The sequence below is a fragment of the Ochotona curzoniae genome, unplaced genomic scaffold (assembly GCF_017591425.1).
Source record: "Ochotona curzoniae isolate NIBS_2020 unplaced genomic scaffold, NIBS_Ocur_1.0 contig_3819, whole genome shotgun sequence".
In the NCBI taxonomy this organism is placed as follows: domain Eukaryota; kingdom Metazoa; phylum Chordata; class Mammalia; order Lagomorpha; family Ochotonidae; genus Ochotona; species Ochotona curzoniae.
Window position 1 is genome coordinate 27,103,104 of NW_024466004.1, and position 24,270 is coordinate 27,127,373.

The window sequence follows — 24,270 nt, forward strand, 5'->3', positions numbered from 1 at the left end:
GCCCCCTGATGGCAGCTCTGGTCCAGCTCGGGGGCAGGGAAAGGCGCATCCCTCAAGCCACCTCGCAACACCCCCCCACACACGCAGCACCACCACCACTCCGCGAGACAACCTAAGGCAGGCCTTGCAGGGGCCAAAGTGGGAGCGGGGGTCCAGCCTGGGGGGCCCGGGAGAGACAGTCCGCAAGCCTGGGCTGCGGGCGGCGCCGGCTCCCGCCGGAGGGGAGGAGAAGGAACCAGATGGGCGGGCTCGAGCGTGTGCGGTGGCGGTGCCGGGGCCGCCAGCTCCTCCCCGCCAGTGTGCCCGTCTGCCGCTCGCCGCGCTGAGGCAGTGCTGCGGCGGGCGCGCCGAGGCAGCCGCCCAGCGCCCTCGCCCGGCCATGCCCGGGCCCTAGCGCGCCTGCCGCAGCCCGAGCCCCGAGCCTAGCGGCCCGCCGCCCCCCCAGCCCTCAGCCCCTCGCCCGCCGCCGCCTCTTCAATGGGCAACCTGCTCGGCGGGGTCAGCTTCCGCGAGCCCACCACCGTGGAGGACTGCGATTCCACCTGGCAGACGGACTCAGAACCCGAGCCTGAGGAGACGGGGTCGGGCGGCGGCGAGGGCCCGGGGCAGGAGCCCGAGGAGCCCGCGCAGTCCCCGGAGCGAGCGGACGGGAGGTCCCGCGCCAGCCCCGCGCCTGACGAAGACGCAGAGGCGGCGGGAGCCGAGCAGGTACGCGGCCCCGCGGTGGCCTCGGGGCGGCCTGGGGCACCCCTGCCCCCTTCTCCCTCCCGGCGAAGAGCAAGCCCTGGGACGCCGCCGCGAGCGGAGGGCAGGCGCGCCACGCGGATGCTCGTCCCCCGAGACACGACCCCTCCGCGCCCTCAGCTGCCTCGCCACCGGGCCGACCGAGGGCCTGCGGTGGCCCGGAGCTTCCCGGCCGCCTGGGGCCTGGCCCTGGGCACCACGGGAAGTCCCCGAGGCGGAACCCAAGTTGGACGTGTGTTCTCTGCAGCGCGGCTGGGGGAAGCGAAGGTGGGGTGGGAGGAACCTGTCTAAAAATAGAGCGTTGGGAAAAACCGTCTAGTGCGTGTTAATGCTAAGACTACACTTGTCAAGCGGTCAGTACTGGCTCCTCCGAGAGGGGTCTACAGCTATTGGAAGTCTTGTAAGAGACGCCCAAGCCAAGTTAAAAAGCCCCAGTGCTTACCTCCAAAAGGCCTTTCCTCAAGTTGAGGGCACTTCAGAAATCTTGCCACCGGAAGACTTGTTGATCCTGCTGTGCTCGAATCATTTTTAATATGGTTTGCAGGTGAGGTTAGAAAAAGAGCGGAATGCCGCTGTGATCAGGCTCTCAAAGGAAGAAGTGTAGCGCTCACCTGGAAGAAGTGGAGGCTTGTGGCACTGTTTTGGTCCTCCCCTTCACCAGCTGAGGGGCTTGAGAGTGGAACCTCTGGCCACCTGGGGTTGACAGCGTCACCACCTAAACGTTAGAGCCAACTCTTCCTCATGCATTATGGTGATCATTTCTGCTTCGGGAGAGAGGAATTCTACACTCAGTGCAGTTTTTAGATTAAACATGGGATTGAAATGAGCCGTCATTTTAGGGAGGGGGCTACCGTTCTAAATTTTCATTTTGGTTGGAGGGGGAGCAGGGGTGGGCTTCAGCTGAGGTTTACGATAGAAACTTATCCAAGATCATACAGGAAGAGAATGATGCAGACCCAAATATGTGTGTCATCAGCCTTGGACCCATTGGAATCCTGAGTGTCCCCCCTCTGCCCATCGGACTCCGGTTTGCTGCTTAACTAGTGTGAGGGAGTCTTCAAAAAAGTTGTGGGAAACTTACAGTTTGAACAAACTATGCATGAGATGGAAGACTTTTACACAAAAATAAGCTTAGCTTTAAATTTCACTTTCCATGAAGGTTTTGAGTGCCCTCGTATGCTACAGTGTAATAATCAATGTTTCAGTCAATTTAATTGCAATCTTTAATGAGCAACTGACCACACTAACCCTCCCGGCTCCCTTGTAATGATTAATCTTTCGCATTTAATGATTAAGTTTTCTAGTTATCATTACCTGCTATCACCATTTCTCCTAAAGAAATGTGCTTTTGATTTTGCTTTTAGACCCTCAACTTCATTTTGCCCAGCCTTCCTCTAGTTGACATGTGCAAGTACACCAAGGTTTCCTTCTAAAGTGTGTTCTAGGCTGACTACTCACTGCTTCCCTTGCTGCCATCTTTGTTGCAGTGAACCCTGGGCAAATGAAGGGGGGAATTCTCAGGAGAAAACATTTAATGGTTAAATGGAAGGTTCTCTTGAGTTAGTTAGTCCTTTATACATCCAAGAAGAGTTGTTGAGTAGTTGTTTATATCTGTGAATAGAGGTTTGGTCCAGACCTGGCGGTGTTGTTGGCTTCTGCTTCAGAGAGATTTGCCATGGAAAGATAGGTGGACATCAAGGAGTGCTCATCAATTATGATCAAGCCAGGCCCAGGGTGTGGAAAGGAGGGGGGGAGAGAAGTCAAAAAAGGACACTTATAACAGAGAAAGATGACATAGAAGGTAACCTGGTTGAGTATGGTTTCCTCAAAGTCAAGTGCTAACAACCTTTCAAGAAGAAGAAAAGCATTTGCTGGCCCGTGCTGCTGGGAGCTTACCTGATATGAGCATTGAGAAATTGTTCATCAGGATGGAAGGTTTCTCAGTGTTCACAAAGAACCATTGTAATGGAATTCTGAGGACCAAAGCTTGAGAGGAATGAATCATGGCATAATGGGAGAAGCCATTAGGACATAAGGGATATGTGCATTTTGTTGGTGGTGATATAATGTGAAAGGGGGGCAAAGTACAGGTGTGTCTATGAATCAAGGTAGCTATGAATCAAGAAAGGTTTTGCATGCTTATTTTAAGATTATAAATAAGTGTTTGCTTGCTGAGGAGACTCATCTAAAAGGGAAGGAAATTTTGAGAACCCGGGGAAGAAAAACAGTATGTTAAAGAATATAGTCTTTTCCCTGAGTATGTGAAATGAATTAAGATGGAGAAACGAAAAGGAATAAAGAGTATGGGAAGATACTGGCACACTTAGAGTTTGGAGGATGCACTCTTTCTGTTAATAATCCTGGGAGATAGGTAGGACATGAATCATTATCTTCATTTCACAGGTGATAAAACCAAGATCCAGTAGAGTGATTCACTTAAGGCTTCACAAGTGTTAAAGTAGCAGAATTCTGACTTATCACAGTCTTGTGACTTCAGGTCTTGGGCTGTTGAAATTATACCAGACTTTCTATATTTGTATGTCCTTCACTTTTATAAAACTAAAGTTGAAGTTATTCAGATCTAGTTAGTTAGACTTGGTGGTCTGGACCTAAGGATTTTAATTGTTGTAATGTTGCAGGCCTTTGGGTTTGGTTCAAGTTCTCTAAGCCTCATTGACTTGCGTTGAAGATAGAAACACTAATACTTGTAAGCCAGGTGTGTTGTGAGAACCAAATGAAATACTTTGCATGTAAATGCTTTGTAATTGGAAAGTGCTTTCTATACAAATGTAAGCTGACGATTCATGTGGTTGGAGCTCAGGCTAAATAGATTCAGAAACTTGCTAGGCAGAGCTATTTTGATAACGATGGCAAGGGCCAGAATTTATGCTTTATTTTGCTTATGTAACATGACAGAGTAACTAATGTTAAACATCAGAGGTGCTAAAGAAGCTCTGTGTTTGTAGTAATAATGAGAATCACACCACTTGAAAGATGTGAGAAAATTGCTTAGAGGGTGCCAGTCTGTCAGTGCCAGTGAGGGGAACAGGATGGTGAATATTGTTTTGGGGGACAAAGCTTTTAATGAATCTTCAGTTCTAAATTTTGTAGCTTTTTAAATCATCGTTATCTGTCTCGGTGTCCTTCCACATGACACTGAACACAAAAGCACTTTCTCATACTTTATAATAGTGCATATAGTTACAGAATGCAAGTCGATTCTATTGACCTGCATTTGACACTTTAAAAATGACTTCGTATAGGTAAGAATTTCACTTAGAATTTAAATAATATGAATAAGTTACCACATGTGAGTTATTTCAATCTGATATTCATTCCACTTCAGAGCTTTTTTGTATGCCTTCTGTGTACGTGTTTGCTGCCCTCTGTTTAATGAATGCTGTCATTTAGAAGGCTATTTAATTTGTTTTAAGATCCTTTCATAAATATTATTTTGCTTTCAAATATAGCTGAATGTTGCAACTTAAATGACAGTTTCTTTGTAGGATTTTTGCTATTATGTATTTTAGAGTAAATTTTGTTATAGGTTCACTTGAATCACATCTGGTAAAACATGTTTTGAATTTCTTTAACTTCTGTTTCTGATAAATAATGATCTCTAAAACTTGAATTCCATGGACCTTTGGTGAATAGTAAAGTTTTTGTTTAGTAATATAGTTTTGGATATTTTTTGGTTCGAATTAAGAAAGCAGGGTGCCAACAAATTTTGCTAATGATCATTATTTAAAAAATAATATTTTATTAATATGGCAGGTTGAGAATTTTTAGTTATTTACTTATTTAAAGTTTAGGAAGGGTGCTAGATCTTCCATCTACTGGTTCTTGCCCAAACAGCTGAAACCAGAAGCCCCAGAACTACATCTAGGTCTCCTAAGTGAGTGGCAGGGGCCCAAGAAGCATCCTTTGCTGCTTTTGCAGGAACATTAGCAAGGAGCTAGATTGGAACTGGAACAACCAATACACTAAAAAATGCTCCAATATAGAGTGCCAGCATTACATATGGCAGGAACCCATTGCTTCCCATTGTTGGCTCTGGACAAGTTGAGAAAATGTCAATTTTCTTTATGGGTTATCATTATTTTATGTTTGTTGTGGAAATTCCTCAATAAATTTTTCCTGCTTTGACATGTAAACAGAATTTCATATCTTATTTCAGGGTAGTGATTCTACTGAAGCCACTGTCAAGCCAAAGAGAAGTTTCTATGCTGCAAGGGATTTGTACAAATACCGACATCAATACCCGGTATGAATATGGATTTTTTTTTCTAAAATGTAAAATATTTCCCTACTGTTTTTCAAATGTTATGGTATCAATGAGGAAATACACAAGAGAAGTTTCTGTTACCTTTCTGTGTTTCCATATTCTGGAGATTGATTTCTTGTTTCCTCCAGCAGAATTTCAAAGATATTCGATACCAAAATGACTTGAGCAATCTTCGTTTTTATAAGAATAAAATTCCATTTAAGCCAGATGGTGAGTAATCTGCTGCCTTGATAAAAATCAGACTGTCCATACTCTCCCATGGTTAGTAGATCTTGTGCATTGGGACATTGTTGGCTTCTTAGTCATAAACAGTAAAGTTGTAAGCACATGTTTGGTAAACTTTGGAGGCATCCTTGTGGATTGGTGGTACCTTCTCCCCAGCAGTTTATTGTGGCTATTACCTGGAAAGTAGTAAGGGCATTTTTATGAGAGGGGGAAAAAAAAAGAAGAGGCTTACAGGGATATAGAATTTTAGATAATTAAGGGAAAGTAGAGGAGATCAAATTCAGTTTTCTCATCTTAAAAATTATGTCACTGAGACTCTGAGCTTAAATGACTGGCCTGTTGTGTCAGTCAATTGACGGAAAGTTGTATATAGGTTTTAGACTGTACACTCTTCTTTTCTCCTGGGCCTTGCCTCCACATTACTTGGAATATCACTGAAAAATAATATTTGCATTTAGAATTTCCTGCCATTTTTCCAATTTGAGGGTTCAGAAGTTACTACAATCACAATTCAGTGTTGTAGTATCTGAGGAGGAGACCTGTAAATTCATTCAGTAGATCTTCTCCTAACTGCCTAATATGTCTCCTTAAAATTCTGCATTTACCCTTGCAGCCTTCCTTTCCAAAGCTATAGGAGGAGGACACAGTTGCTGTGGTCATTTCACCACAAAGTTGTATATTTCAGTTGAAGTACCATTATGTGGTTATGGTGGGCCTCTTCAAGTCAAACCAGCGACACCAGCTTCTTTCCTTCAAATCCTTATTTGTGCGAAATTACCAGATATCTCTGTTTCCTGCTCTTTGCTGTCAGTGGAAACAGCCAAACCCAAAGTAACACGAGTCAGAGAATGAGGGTCCTGGTTTGCATGGCTTTTGCAGTGGGAAAACCTCCCATTCTTTGGTGAATTTGAGGAAGGTGATGGAAAGGCTGGATGCAAAAGGCAGGAGAGGAAGGCCTGTCCTATGTGCAGAGACATGCTCTGCATGGGAGTTAATGCTTAGAAACAATTCTGAAATAGCCTCTTGAAGGAAACCAAGAGTGAGATGGATTATTTTGGGGAAATATTGTGGGTTTTGTTCTATAAAGTTGACTAAATAGCCACTCATTAATTATAAGATCCTTGATAGACTGGTGAATCTGAGCATTTTGCTCTAGGTTTCCTTGTAGAAGAACAAAGACATCTGGTGAAAGGGACTTATTCTATAGAACCAGAAAGATGAGTGTTCTCTTGTATTGACTTTTTACTGGTGTTTGACTTTGAACAAATCACCCAGTTTCTCTAGAGTGAAATGAAGATAGTAACGTTTTTTTGGAAGAGTTTTATGAGAAATAAGCTATAAGCATAATGTATACTCTGTATGTGATTTGTTTTGTCAAATCATTTAGTATGCACTCCAGAGCGCTCTTTCATTTTTTTCCTTTCCGTTAGCCTTACACTTCTTGTTCCTTTTTTCCCTCACAAATTTTTTCCTTTCTTTTTCTCTGGCATGCATCTCATTTTGATCCTTTCTGATACTTAAAGAACTGTATAATCCTCCAAGACTGAGATTGATAAACATTTTCTGTGCAAGTGCTGATAGTAAATACTTAAGAATTTGTGGGACAGTTCTATATTGCAGGTCAATACAGAACTTAACTCTTATGTTGTATAAAAAAGCATCCATAGATAATGAATAAATGAATTGCACACTTCTGTTCCAGTGTATCTTTCCTGACAAAATGCCTGGCAGGCCATGATTTCTCAAGCTCTGCCTTAAAGGACATTGCTCCATACACTTTCCTGTGATTTGTGATGCTCGGTGCCGTGAATTTTTTATTTAATTAGGCTTACTACACAACTGAATATATGGGAAATTAATCTTTTAAAAGCATTATTATTTAGTGCTGTTATTAAATGTTAAAGAATTTTAATGTAATACTCAAATCAAACCATAATATGCCTTCACAGTGTTTTAAATGTCTGGTTCACTTTCTAAATGTTTAATACTTAGGTGTTTACATTGAAGAAGTTCTAAATAAATGGAAAGGAGATTATGAAAAACTGGAGCACAACCATACTTACATTCAATGGTCAGTTACATATTATCTGTATTGAACCATGTCTTTTGTAATCATGTATATTTTCCAGACAATGTTAATAGAAAAAAATTATTTATTTTTTAAAATAGGCTTTTTCCCCTGAGAGAACAAGGTTTGAACTTCTATGCAAAAGAACTAACTACATATGAAATTGAGGTAATGCCAGCTTGTTTCATTTAACACGAGATGATTTTATGTTGCTGTTGTGGTAGCTGCTGAATCATTTCAGCTGATGCTTTTCTGTTTTCATATTAGGAATTCAAAAAAACAAAAGAAGCAATTAGAAGATTCCTTCTGGCTTATAAAATGATGCTAGAATTTTTTGGAATAAAACTGATTGATAAGACTGGAAACGTTGCTCGGGCAGTTAACTGGCAGGAAAGATTTCAGCATCTCAATGAGTAAGTAAGGCCTCTGTGAAAAATTTGGGGTCAGCACAGTATTTTCCCATGGCTGGAGTGAACACAGGAACACAGGAAAAACTTTGAATGGAGCCAAGAGTTTGGATTCAGAAACCATTGCATGTTATTCTCAGTTCTGTTTCTTGGGGAAAAAAAAATGAAAGAATGAAATTCCATGTAGAAATACAGCTATTTTAATTTGAAAGCTGTTGTTCCCTTGAAACCTTTCCATAGCTCACAGCCAAATGTGACTTCTCTCCCCTTTTATGCCATGCGTCCTCTTGGCATTTATGCATATTGCTTAGATTTAGCTTCTTGTGTCCCCACCAGAGTGCAGCATGCTTTGGTGGGCGACATCTATTCCTAGCATCTTCCAACATTGTGTGTCTTCTAGATTCAAATTATTAATTAGATTAAAAGTCATGTAATAAAAATGAGATATACCTGTACTTTTTTTTAACCCAAGAAGGAAAATATAATAATCTGAAGGAAAATTGTCTGTTTTTCTGTATTCTTGTGCTTGAAAATGTATAAATTTTATTAATAAATTCTTATTCATGTGCAACCTAATTGTTAAAAATGTTATATGGTGATTTATGACTGCTGGCCTATAATACTAAGAGCTTTAAAGCACTTTTTAGCATATTATAATGGATTCAATTGGACACGTTCTAAGAAAAAAAAATAGTAAAGTAATTGCTCTTAGGCCAAAAAAAAATCTGTTCATTATATCAATTTGTTGAATTTTTTGTGTCTCTATAACACTCATTTTGCTTTGTTAAAATAACTAGGAAAATGTTAAGCCTTCCATTTTCTGTATTAGTTATAAAAACCTTCCTTTTTCTTTATTAGTTATAAAATCATTATTGAGATGGAAACTGTACCAAAACACCGAAGATACGGGCACACCACTTTATAATCCTGACTAGAAGATTCATTCACTCCTAAATGAAGTTAGCTTTGATTCATAGAGTACCTAAGCATTCAAGTAGCTGTCTTTGAACAAAGTTTCTGAGCACTTGTATCACGCTGTTAAATAGGGCTATCTGCTGCCTTCATGTGACAAGTAAATCTTTGGAGAAAATCTGATCTTTCCTTGTCTCACAGGCTCACTGCTGTTATTTGATAGCTCCTTCCTCCCCAACTTGTTTAGCATTGGAATAGTAGTCTTGCTTAGTAAATTTTGTCCTTCAGTTTTAATCATCCTTGGAATTTTATGATGAAATCCTCTGATTTACACCTGGAAACAGAGTTTCTGCAGGTTTTAATTAATCAATCAGAGGAGTGGGAGCCAGAGATAACTGTCATTCTCATCCCTCTCTCCTGTCCAGCTGCTTTTATTTCTGCCACCATTGTTTCTCTGTTGCTTTTCCAGCTGTGAATGAACTGTCTCGGAGTCTTCTGGAAAATACGTTTCCTCTCTGGAGCAATCATCCCCCCCCCCAAAAAAAAAAGAAAACTTGACTAGATTTTAATAAATTGTGGAGGGTGGAATCAAAACATCTATCTTCTTCTTTGATTAAGTTCTAGACTTATCTAATCTTAGATGTGATAACTTAGCTCTATGTTGATCTGTCTAGCATCTTAAGGTTTTTAGAGTAGGCAGGAAACCCAATATATTTGTAGTAAACAGAAGGAAGATACTGAGTCAAAGTGAAGTGAAAGAACATTGAGTGGATACGTAACCATTCAAGAAGTGCTGAAATATTTTCAGACGCTAGAATTCAAATATGTAGAGCAACCACCAAGCTGCATTTCCAGTTTTACTTGTAAGCAGCTTGGATCACTGAGCTGAACTGAGTTGTTTTACATCCCAAAATCCCTTTTGACTCATAGCTCATGGTCCTTTTACCAACCTACTTTTCCTGGGTTTGAAAATTATTTACCGTACTTACTTCTGCTAGAATCTGGAATACCAGCATCTCCATTGTATCTGCTATTCACAATAGAAGGGTTTTAGCCACTCTTCTGTCTTACATTTTGTTTCTCGTTGTGACATATTGAAACACCCAATTGCTTCTTGTAGTTTGGTTCTGGGATTCTGTTCACCATACTCTCCATTCCAAGTTTTTGTCCTTTTATGCAACTGAATAATATATAGAAATGGATGCATGTATGTGGAGATTTTAACTTGATTTTTTATCTTTTATTGCTTATGTGAAGCTGATTGCAAATAGAGAATCTGTTTTGTTACATAGCTCCTTTATTAAAAAATGCTCATCTACCTTTCCATATGTCTCTCATAGACTCATTAAGCAGTTTTGTCGTTAACGTTTTAAAATATACACACCATATGAGCATAACAACCCAATCATCCCTACTGTTAGTGGCCGATTTTCTTAACGTGGCCCACATTTACATTGTCTCACAAGACTCTTTGTTTCCTAACTATGAAAAAAAAAAAGCAACTCAGAGCAGAAATATTATCTGTGTGATTGTCCTTTGGGGTTCTCAGGGCTGAATATGAAGATAACACTCTTTTGATAAATATCCAGAAGGGCGGAGATAATAGCAACAGTCAGGTTTGTCTTTCCAGTATTTTGTTAGTTGTAATCATTATGGTTTTTGTTTTGTCCGAATATCCTTGCATTTTAAGCTGTAAGACCATGAAACTATTTCCTTCCATTTCTGTGTTTACCAACATCATCCTCCAGCCTTCCCAAGTAATTTCCTATTTACTTCTGAATAAAAATGCAAAGGCATTTTTAGAAACTTAGAGCAGGTAAATATAATGCTTACACAAATTTTAATGCCTGATTTTTGAAATGGGTTTTAGGAAGCTTTAGAGTTAAGCAATGGTTGTGGTTGCATTACAATATTGGTAAATAAATACCTGGTCTGCTGATGACGTACCAGATTTATAAATGTGGTTGAGGTTCTTTTAAGATTTGGCCACACGTGTGCAGTAAGGCATATATTGAGCTGAATGAGTGAGATTGGTGAGATAGTTTATGAATTATGACAAAAACACATTTGGAAAGCACAAATTCTGTGATGCCTGTTTTGAGGTAGAAAGAGACAATATTAGTGTAATCTCATGGAAAATATCTTTGGAATCAAGGCCATTAGATATAAGGTTTAAAATTATTTAGTGGGGAATAAAGAGGAAAGAATATCTTGGGATTAAAGAAAAGTCACATTAAACAGAGATAGGTAAAAATATGTACTAAGCTCTTAACAATAAGGATATTGATATTAGTTTTAAAGTCCTTACTATTTACTAAGGTCTGCATGTCCTAAGTATGTATCATGTCATTCAATTCCAAGGAAAGTCCAGCAAGTTGTAGGACATGGCTCCTATTTTACATCTTTGGCTACTAAAAAGCTTTGTAGTTCTACATACTTCTAATTCATTCATTGTAAAGGTACCTAGTAAGATTAAAAAAAAAACATTTTTACAAGGCATATTTATGACTAATAGTTCCATAAAATAAAGTTTCTTCAACTGTTTTCATTCTCCTGCTTTCCTCTGCTTGATATTCTCCCTCATTTTATTCAATCTTTTTTTTTTTTTTTTACAGGTCTCAGCACAACTATTTAAGAATCACTCGTATTCTTAAAAGCCTTGGTGAGCTTGGGTATGAAAGTTTTAAGTCTCCTCTTGTAAAATTTATTCTTCACGAGGCTCTTGTGGAAAATACTATTCCCAATATTAAGCAGAGTGCTCTGGAGTATTTTGTGTACACAATTAGAGACAGGAGAGAAAGGAGGAAGCTCCTGAGGTTTGCCCAGAAACATTATACACCTTCAGAGAATTTTATCTGGGGACCACCTAGGAAGGAACCCTCAGAAGGAAGCAAAGGACAGAAGATGCCTGCCCCTCCTGCCTCCAGTCATAACAGTCAGACTTCCGCACACAAAAAATCTAAGGACTCCAAAAGCTCTTCCTCGTCTGCTTGTGTGAGTAGCAAAACAGCGGATGAAAAGAAGGTGACATCTCAGGAGCCTGAGGAAGAAGCAGGTAAGCCCAGCTCAGAGACCAGCAGTGAAGTTACCAAGCCAAGAAACACAGATAAGGACAGTCAGGGCGAAAACTCAAACTCACAGCCCGAAAACACAGTTACTGATCCCACAGACCAGAGGGAGAGTGCAGCTCCTGAGAAAGAAGAAGGAGAAAATCATAACAAAGACCTTGAAAATCCTGGAAATACAAGTTGTCATGATGACGCACCAACACAATGAACTATCAGAAAGCCTACGAATCAGTGTAGGTAAGGGACGAAAAAATATGTGTAGTATGGAATTTTCCCCATAGAACACAGATGAGGTCACATTTCAGATTTTAACCATCTGTTTGTGATTTTTGTTGGAAGCATTGTGTTGCTTGGTTTCTTAAAAATTTTGAACGATACTGAATTGGATATTAAGTTTTAACACAAGATCCAATAAATGAATATATTCTGTAATGCTATTAGGATGTGAGTTTTTAAAATCTGTATATAATTACTTTTAAATTAGTTTCAGGGTATCTAAATAATCATGTGATATGTGATAGATCAAATGTTCTTTCAAGAAATAACAGATGCCATAAAGAGCGCCAAGAGACAAGTTTCATGTGTTGTCATACCCGATTAACTGATTAATTCTCTTAAGCTCCAAGAAAGTTTGGTTTTCACAGATGCTTCTGGAAAGTAGTTGGGGTTCTTCAGTGATAACACCTTAACATGTTTATTTTTGGGTTCTGATGATGAGGTGGACGCTCTTGGGAAGCTCTGACCTCCTGGCTCATCTGACAGTGTTACTGTCCTTTCCTTTTTCCTTCTCTTCATGCGCATGCCTGAGCCGCCATCTCCGCCAGCCATCACGTGCATTTCCAGTGTCCATTAGGATCCTCTCCTGTCGTGAAATCTAAGTGGAACAGAGAGGTCTGTTAACTGTATGCTTTCAAAATCTTGCTTTGTTTAAAATAGCGGTAATGTTCTTTTCTTAGTGCTTAGAAACAAATTCTGATGCAAAAATCCAGGGAAGAAACTTTGCTTTTTGTGGCTCAACACTACAAATTTGTGGTTGATTTTTGAGTGCTAATAACTAAAAAATGAAAAACCAAGAAAAGAAATTCACTTTTAAGAGGCATGCTTCTTACACTGTCAGGGAGACAATAATTCCTTTAACCATGAATATTCTGGTGTTTTGTGAATTATGAAATTAATTATATTTAACCCACAATTATATCTCTTTTATACATGCATGTATGCACACACACACACACACACACACACACACACATATATAATTTGATGTATTTCTAAACTTTTTGAAATTTGGGGACAGAGTTGAAGTCCCATAAAATCAGCTCTATCGAGGCCTTAACATGTTATAAAGCATTGGTTAAGGACAAATAATTTTATCTCCTATAGTGTTATGGCAAATTGGAAACAAGTTACTATAATGAAAATTGTAAAGAATACATATAAATATAGTTCAAACAGTGAATAGATAAAGCATTTTCACTTTATTTTGGTTACAAAAGTTTACTTTCTGTGTCTCATAGTCTCTCAGGAAAAGTTCTCGTCATTGTTCTTCCACAGAAAATGCTTCCTGTGTCCTGTTCCATACTCGACCATGTTGCCTTCCTTACCTCCATTGATCCACGTTTGAAGCAGTGGATTTCTTAAAAATAATCATACCAATGGTATGCCTTTAGAAAAATAATTTTATTGCTTTAAAGTTTACATAAAACATTCCAGTTCCTATCTATACTTTTTCTGTGAATCTTAGCAGCACTCATATTTGTACAACATAATAGATATCACATAGAACAGTTTTGCATTTTTAGTTCTCATACTGGATACACTTTTTGCTTGCTCTTGCTTTCCAAAGTTTCAGGGTTTGAGAATCAATCTGCTTTTGCAATTCAGTTTCTTTTTTATGTATAAGAAATAATATTCTCCTTCATGGTGGTTGTTGTAGCAGTGTCTCCATAGAGCTCCATAAATATTTTTTACAAGGCTTAGGAGAAAAGGCTGTCAAATTAAACTGAATGGTGGCAATAGAGCTAACTTAATTCAAAGTATATTATTACCAATTCTGCATACATGAAATATATGCTTTCTAAATCCATAATATTAAAAATTTGTGAAGAGATATTAAAATATTGTTACCAGATAGTAAAATAAATTAATGTAATCTGAACTACTTAGAAGTGGCAGTATATAAAAACTCCTAAAAATAAAACCATTTCACCAGCAATTTAACTTTTACAATATTACTCTTACTTAGAGATTTTAATTACTTGTTATATTTACTATGAGAATATTTAGTTTCAAGGGAAAAACTGCCTGGCTTCCATCTAACGCGCTAGTCTTTTCTACCATAGTTAATTTTTAATGAGTATTCATGTGTTACTTTGTTCCCTACATTTAACATGTATATAATTCATGAGAAAGTTATTCACTGGAGAAAAGTAAGGGAATGCATTTCTTTTACAAATAAAATTGAGTGTCTAAAATTTTTTATTATGAATATTTTTTACACTTAATAGTTTTTTAAATAAGATCTATAAATAGATATTTACGTATGTCTTAGAATGAAACAGCCTTCTGGGCCTGACTCCTGTGTTTTGTATGTTTAAAAACTAAAATATGCTTGAAGCAATTTACTGAGAAGCTGTTATAAAAAAAAATTCAGAGATGCATGGCTAAATACCTAGGAGTATTATTAAATTTTTGCAAATATGTAGTCTTTATTACTGTAACACAGACTGCGATGATACTAAATATTGACTGTTGATAAAATACTAACTTGCATTTCATGGCAGATAGAGTATATTGCTTGATTAGTATGTTTCTAATATTTTGTGATTTCATACATCAAGGGAGATAAATATGTGAAAATATTTTGAAATATTGTAAAGTGATATTTACTTTTAAGCTATATTTCTGTAAATAGAGAAGAAAGTTTATAGTATTAACAGTATTGTGCCAGTATATATTTCCATGCTCAATCTCCTAAGAAGCAACAAAAAAAGGTAGTGATAGAAGTAAAAGTATGTTTGTTCTCACTAAATCCAGTTGTCAATTCAAAAATTACATTAGATAGTTTGATTTTGATTTTAGGTTTTGAGACTGTTTTTTTCCCATCTTCTATGAGAAACCGAAACCTACAACTCAGGAGTTAGCAGAGAAGTTCTAAGAGTTTTTGCTCAGCATTAAAAATATAAACATATGAAAATGCTGTCGCCCCTGCTATAGTCATTATAGTTCATATTTTTTTCATTTGAAGTTATCCATTCAGCTTTTGGAACTTTCATGTTTTAATCTAAATGAAAGTGTGACTTAGGAAAAAGGGAAAATAGTAGCATAGTGTTACATCTGAGTTAATCTTTATAAAATTATTCTGGTAAATATCCATATCAAATGGTCAAAATTTGTTTAACTAATAGAATATTTAGTTATTGTTTCAGTGTCATTTACCACATTGTTTTTGAGTTGTGGTTGAGCTGCATTGGGTCACTGAATCAAGCAATTTAAAACTGTAATTGAGTCTCCTATTATTGTCTATGCTGAGAAAATATTCTTGACCTTGATTAACAGTAATTGCATCTACACATCTTTGATGTCTGAGTTTAAGGGGAGGGTATCTTATCACAATGTTTTTTTTTTTTAAGATTTTCATTTTACGCCACTCATAGAAGTCCCTTTCTCACTTGAGAATGTCAAATAGAAAGTGGACTGAAATTAGATGTGCTACAGTCATTTCAAATGTAGGTGCAGTTGTAGAGCAAGGTGGCCAGGGTCAATGAAGATATAAAAAATGAGGAGTGCGTTACCACTGACTTCTTTCAAGTCTGTGTTCTGTACTGCGGACTTCAGGAACAGGCTGGTGTGGATAATGCTAGGGGGACTGTGTGTGCCGACTGGTTGCCGCCTGTTCAACCCACTCAGCACACTGTGTTCACAAACTGCATTTTTAAAAAACCCGTATTTGTGAAATTAAAGTGTAGATTGAATGCTTGGGGATTTACAGATGTGCCTTACTGAAAGGAAATAGTTTTTATTCACAAGTTACACTTTTTACTCCATTGTGAAATCTTGTCACAGATAACCAGTTTTTTCAATGACTTTTATTTTGGTGCTTTATCATTTTGAAGAAATTTCCATTTGAGGTGTTAGCATCGGTTCATAAAATGTACTCAGCCACATTATTCAACAGTGTGTTATAGTTGACCAAAAAGGATTAGAGTAAGAAAGATTAACCTATGTTATTTATTGAGTTTGTGATTTTTCTTTGTTTTTCTATAGCTTGTAATTTTAATTTTAAATATTCCTTAGTTACTAAAAATAATACCTATCTGTGGTTGCTTCTTGTGCTTAGGTTTAGGTGAATGTAAAAAATGAAACTATGTTAGAGAAATTATTAAAAGTTTAATTCCCATGAATGTTTGAAGGAATCTGAAGTTAAACACTTTTATGTCATAATCTTCAGAAACTTTGAAAAAGCACTGTTCTTGCTATTTCCTACATCAAGTAGGGTCATTTATCATTTGCTTTGTTTTCATTCTTTTGTTTCGGTTATTTGCAGAAAATTGTTAACATGTTTGCTTTCTTGAATTAAAGTTTTCATGTGACAGATATTATACTGTGCTTTGCATAATGGCCTAAATGTCAGACTGAAATAGATTGTGGAAAGTGGGAGAAACTAAGCATTTTGAGCCCTTTGAGCATCCAGGGGAGGCAGAGCCAGCCCTGGGCTGACCACTGGCATGGCTGGGTCTTCTGAGCCCCCCCAGATACTGAGGGTGTCATCTGGAGAATGTGGGCCACCTTGGACTCCATATCAAATTTTAATGAACATCAATTTTTACAGAATATCTATTGTAATTTATTTGCTATATCATTTTTATAGTTCTGAAAAGTGTACTATGTCAGTCATAGGTATGTTTTTGTAACTGCCTAGGGAATCATTGAAATACCACTCTCCCCACATCCCAATTCTCTAACCAAAATTATTTGGTTTCTTTAATTGATGTATATAAAATATTTTTGCAAAATTATGTGAAGAAGAAAAATTAGTTTATGCTAAAGAATTTTTTCTGAATCAGCAAATATGGAAAATATTTGCTTTTATCTTAAAATTATAAATAAGTCTTTGATTGGTTATGTAGTATATGTTGCTCCAAAAAGTTCTGTACTCATTGGTTAAATGAGCATGGCTTCAAAGTGAAAATATTTAGTTTTTTGTGAAGAAAATATAAATAAAAATTAGGAATGGTAACAAGCTATAGAAATAAAGTCATAATTAATGCTAAGTTTGTGCAGGTGTCAGAATCATTGGAAGGAAGTGAGAAATGATCCAGAAAAGCTGCCTGTTGGGGATGTATTATGGTTTAGTTCTACACTACAAACCTGTGCCAGGATCAGGACTCTGGAAACAAGACCATTAGTATTTCCAGCTGAGCATTGAATTCTGTCTACTCCATTAAAAACCTTCCAGTGGACTGATATGTATAATCAAGTGAGTAGATAGCAAGTTTAATTCCTCCGTGTAAACCAACAGTGGGTGGTCTTTACTAACAACAAGTTAAGTTGAGGGATTAGCTGCAGTTTAGAGAAGGATGCAGTGACAGGTGGTTTGGGAGGGAAGCAGCTGTCTCCCAAACCTGCCAGAGTGGACAATGTCTTTGTTGTATGAACAAATAAAGGCCTGGTGTTTGATCCTTCGATGAGTATCTGTTTTTCCTTTGAAAGAAAGGGCTTTGACTGTTGTATCCTAACTTCAAATTTTGTTCCTTTTTAGTATTATCTAAAAAGATAGATGAAAGACTGGGTCCCAGTTCTATTTAAATTTAGAAACTTTTGTGTAGTTTGAATATTTTAGGAAAATGTGTATGATCCTGATAGAAGTGTGTTTTCCCTACCACGTGGGCCTCGATGCTCTGGCCACTGGGCCTTGTCTGTGCTCTGTATTCAGCTGCAGGATGAGTCACAGGATGCTGTGCATGCTTGTTAGTACCAATACCATGTGTATGTGGTAGAAGTTGTAACCAGTTTCTGGATCTGTATGGTACTATAAAATACTTATTTTGTAATTCTGTAACTGTATGGCAGTGTTATGCCAAAAATGTGTAAAGGGCAATAGTTCCTCTTGCTTACTGCTATATTTTAAAATATTGTTTCTAAATAATGCCTTTAAGAATTCCTTTAGAGTAATTATTTTTAGTAATCATTTCTAAGTATATATTCTGTAAAATAATAAAATCTACTTAATCTTAGGTAACATTTTAGTATTGTCCTACACTACACTATAATAATTTTTGCATGATTAAAATGTTTCTACAGATCTAAAAAAAGAGTTGCTGTTTTCCTCTGATTAAATTTATGCTTTGATAATTAGCATATATGATTAATATTATTTGCTTTGATCCCAAAATATTTTGTGAAGGATGAAACGTTATTGCATATTAAGTTATTTTTACTGTGAGATTTCTACAGGCATATCGTATGTATGACTACTTGCATATTTATTCTCTATTTTTTACTTTATGGGAAAGTTGTGAAAGTATATGCCAGAGAGATGAAAGATTATGAATAGCTAGTGGAAATGATGGGTTTGTTCACTTATGTGGGCTTGCGTTTTTTAAGAAGTCAAATTCTTGACTAATAAAAATACTGTTGTGACATCCAAGTAAAGCTGCTGTAGTAATCACAGGACAATATGAACACAAATGAGAAGTGTAACATTCAAGACTTGCTGGGTTGATGTACCTGGAAGCAAAAGACATGATGAAAGATCTAAGGATAAGTTGTGGTGCAAGAATAAACTCATACTGTGCACAGTTGAAAAACTGGGGTGACAGGATGGGGTGGGGGGTGGGAGAGGAGACGGCCATGGTGGTGACTGAGCTTAAGTTTAACTGAAGCCCTTTTGAATTGTTTAGGAGAATGAATGCATACAAGCAGTTATCATCATAAAGAATGGATATGTTCTTGTAGCAGAAAAAAATAAAAGGCTTTATTTTCCACAGAGATTGAATATCTGAGGCAATGCAAAATCATAAGAAAACAGAGATCCTCAGAATAGTGAGAGATGCAAGAGTAAGCCTGCACTTCTGCAGAAATGTAGAGTGCAGTTTAGGAGAGATTTGGGGAGAAGAGAGTCATAACATTCTCCCCATCTTAATTCTCCAGTGGTGCAAAGCAGGCAAGCTTGTTTCTTGGAGACAGGAAAAAGTCCCAGCCTAGATGAAAGTGATGGACAGTTTTACCTTTCTGTGGACAGTTTTGAGCTTTGGAGGGTGGCTGAGAGAGTTGTCCAATTAATACAGAGAACACAGGATTATCTTGCTGTTTGGATTATTCCCATGATATGTAGGATTAATTGAAAACATTTTAGAATTGGACACTAAAGAGACAGGTTACAGAGCCAGCATCGGTTTGATTTACTACACAGGCTAGGCTGATGAATTTTGCTACAATCATTAACATTCTATTTTTATAACCTTACTGCATACAGAGCACTAGCCAGGAATAGAAAAATACTTACTTTTAAAATGGCATATAAGGTGTTTGATTGAAATAGTCACTTTCACCTACTCTTGGATTTGGAAGGGAAGTAGTCAGAGGAAGGAGGAATAAACAAATAAGAAGGCAGATGGACTTGGGTACATCTGGTGACATTTTCACTTAGCATTGGACATGTGGCCTTGGGCAAGTCAGGTGAATTCTCAATCCCTGCTTTCTCATTGGTATTAGTAGCTATTTTCTGCATTTCTTAGGATTGGAAAGATTATAGCTGAAATGCCAGAGGCACATCCCAGATACTCCTTAATAATAGCTGCTGGTTTAAAGACAAACAAGGAAACAAAACAACAACAACAAAAGATACCTAGCATGACAAGTTGACAGGTGTCTCAGTGCAAATCAATCTAATGTATGTTTACAGCTTCAAACCAAAACTGTGATTTCAGTCACAGTGTCAATGTACTTCTTACCAGAAGAGCTGCTATTTGTAGAGTTGGTGAATTTTATATTAGATACACTGATACCAGACAGAAAATTGCCCTCACTGTAAACGTAATGAATAAACAAAATAGCCCTGTGCTGCTCCCTTAATAGCTTTTGGTAATAATTTCTTCTCTGCCATGAAAAGATTCATATAACAAACTGATGTAATGAGGAAGTCTTTCATGAAAGTTAGTGAGAAAAAAAAGATTTCTTCCATCTTCTTCTTATTCCTCAAATACCCACAACAGCCCAGGGCTGCACCAGGATGAAGCCAGATCCCAGAAGCTGCATCCTGGTGTCCTGTGTGTCACAGACCCAAGAATTTGAGCATCTCACTGCATCTCACCATGCATTAGCAGAAGGATGGCTCAGAAGCAGAGGACCCCAAAACTTGGACCATCACTCTGATATGGGATGCTGGCATGTCACAAATTGAAACTAAAAACTCACTTGTTTAAACATGTTTAAATGGAAATTAAACAGATTTCCATTTACTCATGGCCATCTTAAAATTATTTTACTTATTTGAAAGGCAAAGGAAACGGTAGAAAAGAGAGACACATCGTGAATTCACTAGTGCACACCCCAAATGGCTGATTATATAATAATAGCTACTGTTTCTTTATCTGATATGATTGATAGGAGACAAAAATGAGATCACAATTAGAACTGTTATGTAAGTTAAAATTTTACTGTATAATCCAATTTTTCCAGGAATCTTGGGCAATTTACTTGTAAAACTATAGGAAAACCTATGCAATACTCACCAGGGGATTTGTTGAGAAATAATAATATGATATTTAATGATTCCAAAAATTTAGATGCTTTATTACCAATATTTTTATGTGGAAAGCAAAAAAAAGATCAGTGAAGTAGTTAGATTTCCCAAAGGTGTTTTCAAGAGAATTTTGTCTATCAAGGTAAAACTCCACTGATAAAATGTTTCTCTGTGCTCTTCCTCTTTAGGCCTTCTACAAGCATCCTGTAATTGCACAAATGCGATTGCTGATTCACTCTAAAGTAAAGAAATTCTGCTGAAAGCACTATCTGGCACTATTGCCATAGTGCCTGTTAAAATGAGAAATCAGATACTTTGCCAATGGCAACTGTGCATAGTACAATGGATAATTTGCAAAAGATCTGCTTTCAATTTTAAACACCTAGTTATCTTGATAGGTAGTTTCAGAATGGATACCAGGAAGACTTGTCCACTGGTAACAGTCTCCTTGATATGTGTGTATAGACAGCTTTGCAACTTGGGGGATATTTTTTTCTTAATGTGGGAGGAAATTATATTCTTATTGGAAATACTTATAATTGGAAAATCCCCTCCCACATTGTAACCTCTCCTTCAGTGCTTCCTTCACTATCACCAATAATATCTTGAGAAATAAAAAATAAAATGTAAAACTGACAAAAATAATGGATGAAATTACCTTCAAAGTTGCAAACTTCTAAGGATGTCTAGAAGATTTTCTGATTTGATTGTTGTATTTAGCTGCTCTTATATTCCTGTGAAATTGTCAGCTTTCTACTTGTTAAATATTACAGTTAGTGGTGCATTAAGCCTGTGATTGTGAAGCAGATTGGAATTATGTGTTTTGTAAAATTAAAAAAAAAAAGAACTTAAACCAAAGGAAGGGAGGATTCCTTCAAGAAGGAAAGGAAATTTAATTATCTTTTTAGAATTGTACCTATGAAATAGATAAAATCTGTCTCTATATATTCATAAAAACTTTTTAAAGATGCAATGATATACTTTAAAAATATGTACAGGAACTGTACATATATCTTTGCAATGTTTGTTTAGTTTTACAAGCCCAAAAAGATTGTAGAGAAAAATTAGAGAAGAAAAAGTGAGAAAAAATACCATGTTCCTAGTAGAAAACTTACACTATTAAGATATCGGCTCTCCAGTTGAGCTAAACATTCAGTGACCTTTTAATTGGAGTCCCAGAAGACTTGTTCATAAAAAAATAACAAGCTGATTCTTAAATATGGATGGAGTGTGCCTGGAATTACCAAAATAAATCTTATAAAGAAAAATAAAAGTCAAGAGATTCCATTTCCTGATTATAAGCCTTATGTCAACACTACGTAAGCAAGACAGTGCAGTCTTCTTGGTGATGGTGAGCAGCTGTGACAGTGGAAGGAAGTAGAGCTCAGACACACACTAATAGTTCTGTTACTTTTACTAAAAAAAAAAGCTCACAATTTTTAAAGGAGATGCCGAGGTATTTTTTTTGTGGAAATTGCTAGAACATCTGTATATTCAGGGGCAAAAGGGGAAGAACCTTCATCCTTATTCATACTTTATGCCAAAATAAACTCAACCTGAGTTTCTAGAAGAAAACAGTGTTTTCAAAGTTTGGGGATAGGCAAACCCAAGAAGTTGGACTTGGTTCAAAATAAACGTTGTCAGTTTCTCATGGAATTAGATGTATAATAGCATTTAATTCAAACATAGATCATAAGGAAATATAAGAAAACCTATGTCCACTAAAGGACGATACATTAACATTTGTAGCAGCATTCATAGTAATTCAAAACTGAGAACAACCCAGTTGTATATCTACAATTGAATGGATAAACCATTTATGAAATATTCATACATTTTACCAATCAAAAAGAAAGTTGGATCAGCTATTGCCTGAGAAGGAGTTGGAGCTGATAAAAAGGTTATGGATGAACTTGGTGCTAGTGGAGCTGACTCAGTGTTTTATAGCTTAATTATGATGGGGATGATGTGGGTGTGTTCATCAAAGCTCACAAAACTGTACAATGAACTAGGTGCATTGTATTGTATGTAAATATAGCTTGGTAGAGGACAGAGAGGACGGGGAGGGAGAGTGGAAGACAGAGAGAGGAAAACAAGACTTTCTTTTCAGGCAGAATCATAAGAAATAGAGCCTATTAGATCCATCTGACTTGCTGTGTGAAGCACCTAGACAAATTGGAAATTCCCTCTCTATGCCTCTCTATGCCTCTGCACTCTTGAGAAAACTCTATTGTACTTCCTTCCCAGAATTTCCAATTGACTGTCTTTCTTAGTTTACAAAAGAGTTTAAATCTTCATAAGCATCAACTCCAGCAATGAGTGTATTTCCAGTCAGTTATTTTTATGTCACATCAGTGTCAAGTGTTTCTTTTTCTGTATGGCATCTTCAATGTGGTGTATTCAGAGGCATCAGTTTTTCATTATGGAATATCTGAAATAAACAATTGGATTATTCCAACACAAAAGAATTCCTTGGATTTCCTTATTGATAATCTTCCATGTCTTGTTACTGATTTCTGGTTAATTTCCCTTATCTTCAAGAATAGTACCATGGGAATAATCCTTGATTATTATTATCCTTTCCTTGATGGAATTCCCTCCCCACTCCCAAAATCTATGAACTTTACTTAACAAACAAATACTGAACCATTACTTTTCCAGATCTGATTCCTGCCCATGATTCCTCATTAATCCTGCTGTGTTGTCCTGTGAATGATACAAATTTTACCTGAAATTAGCTACTAGTTATTCTTGGCATTTCTACTTTCCTGTCTTTATCTCTTCCTTCCTTTTATGCATTCCAGGTCTCACTCCTCTTCCAACCAGTTTGCATGATCCTCTTCCAGTATCATTTATAGTTGATGTAATTCTGATTGTTTAAGTATTTTTCCTTTCCCTTGCAGTTATTCTTGTACTAAATGATAAACTCTTAAAAGACTATGACTCAGTCTCCAACATGTTGGTTACTCTTCCAGAGTGACCTTAAATCTAGCAGAGAAACTAAATAATTTGGGTGAATATGTGGAATGAATCATGTAAGTTCACATAGTTGAGAAGCAGAAGGGTGAGAAGCAGAACCTCTGCCTCAGTCCATGTTCTATTACTTTAAAAAAAAACTTTTTAAAAAAATTTTTATTGGAAAATTAGATTTACAGAGAGGAGGAGAGGCAGAGAGGGAAGATTTTCCATCCTCTGATTCACTCTCCAAGAGCCCACAATGCCCAGAGCTAAACCCATCCAAATCCAGGAGGCGGGAGCTTCTTCCAGGTCTCCTACACATGTGCAGGGTCCCAAGGCTTTGAGCCATCCTCGACTGCTTTCTCAGGCCACAGCAAGGAGCTGGAAGGGAAGTGGAGAATCCAGGATACGGATTGGTACCCATATGTGATCCAGCACATGCAAGGCAAGGAATTGAGACACTAGGCTACCATGCTGGGCTTGCTCTATTACTTTTTATACCGTAGGTGTCCAGAGAATTTCCCACAAGACTTGAAATTGCCTCGAGGAGAAGTATTAGGGGAGCACATTGCTCTAGATATTTAAAATTGAATCAAAGAAGGTAGTAAAACTTGCTGTAGGGAATCACTGTAGCAGAAAGATCAGCTTATATGCCTTTTGTACTTCCAATCTCTTGAAGTTGTAGAGCAAATGGACTGTGAAGTCCCCTATGGAAACTGTGACAATTCATTAGCTTTTTATATACATTCTCTTTAAAAATAATGGAACCTTGTTGGAGGTTTATAATATGTTTTGTTTGTGGCCAGTGCTTTATCAATGGGCCCCAAATTCTTGTTACGTATTTAAGGCATACTTTC

General features: G+C 37.4%; 1 protein-coding gene across 3 annotated transcripts; it reads left to right on the forward strand.

Moving 5' to 3' along the window:
* Nucleotides 1-425: 425 nt before the first annotated feature.
* On the forward strand, nt 426-17,467 carry OGFRL1 (opioid growth factor receptor like 1). Of its 3 annotated transcripts, none has more exons than XM_040983623.1 (7): nt 426-708; nt 4,922-5,008; nt 5,158-5,239; nt 7,247-7,325; nt 7,424-7,490; nt 7,590-7,735; nt 11,257-17,467. In XM_040983623.1, exons 1-7 carry the CDS (start codon nt 478-480, stop codon nt 11,915-11,917), a joined length of 1,353 nt encoding a protein of 450 aa, XP_040839557.1. In that variant the 5' UTR covers nt 426-477; the 3' UTR covers nt 11,918-17,467. The 3 variants fall into 3 exon arrangements, with proteins under 3 accessions (XP_040839557.1, XP_040839556.1, XP_040839558.1); XM_040983622.1 differs by having other exon boundaries at nt 5,161-5,239; XM_040983624.1 differs by lacking the exons at nt 7,424-7,490; nt 7,590-7,735 and having other exon boundaries at nt 5,161-5,239.
* Nucleotides 17,468-24,270: the final 6,803 nt, after the last annotated feature.

What these genes read in the sequence shown, in the direction of transcription:
- OGFRL1 (XM_040983623.1), top strand. Translation starts at nt 478, where the DNA reads ATGGGCAACCTGCTCGGCGGGGTCAGCTTCCGCGAGCCCACCACCGTG. An exon ending in AACCATACTTACATTCAATG is followed by an intron (nt 7,326 to 7,423) that starts GTCAGTTACATA and finishes TTTTTAAAATAG; the next exon opens with GCTTTTTCCCCTGAGAGAAC. An exon ending in TAACTACATATGAAATTGAG is followed by an intron (nt 7,491 to 7,589) that starts GTAATGCCAGCT and finishes TTTTCATATTAG; the next exon opens with GAATTCAAAAAAACAAAAGA.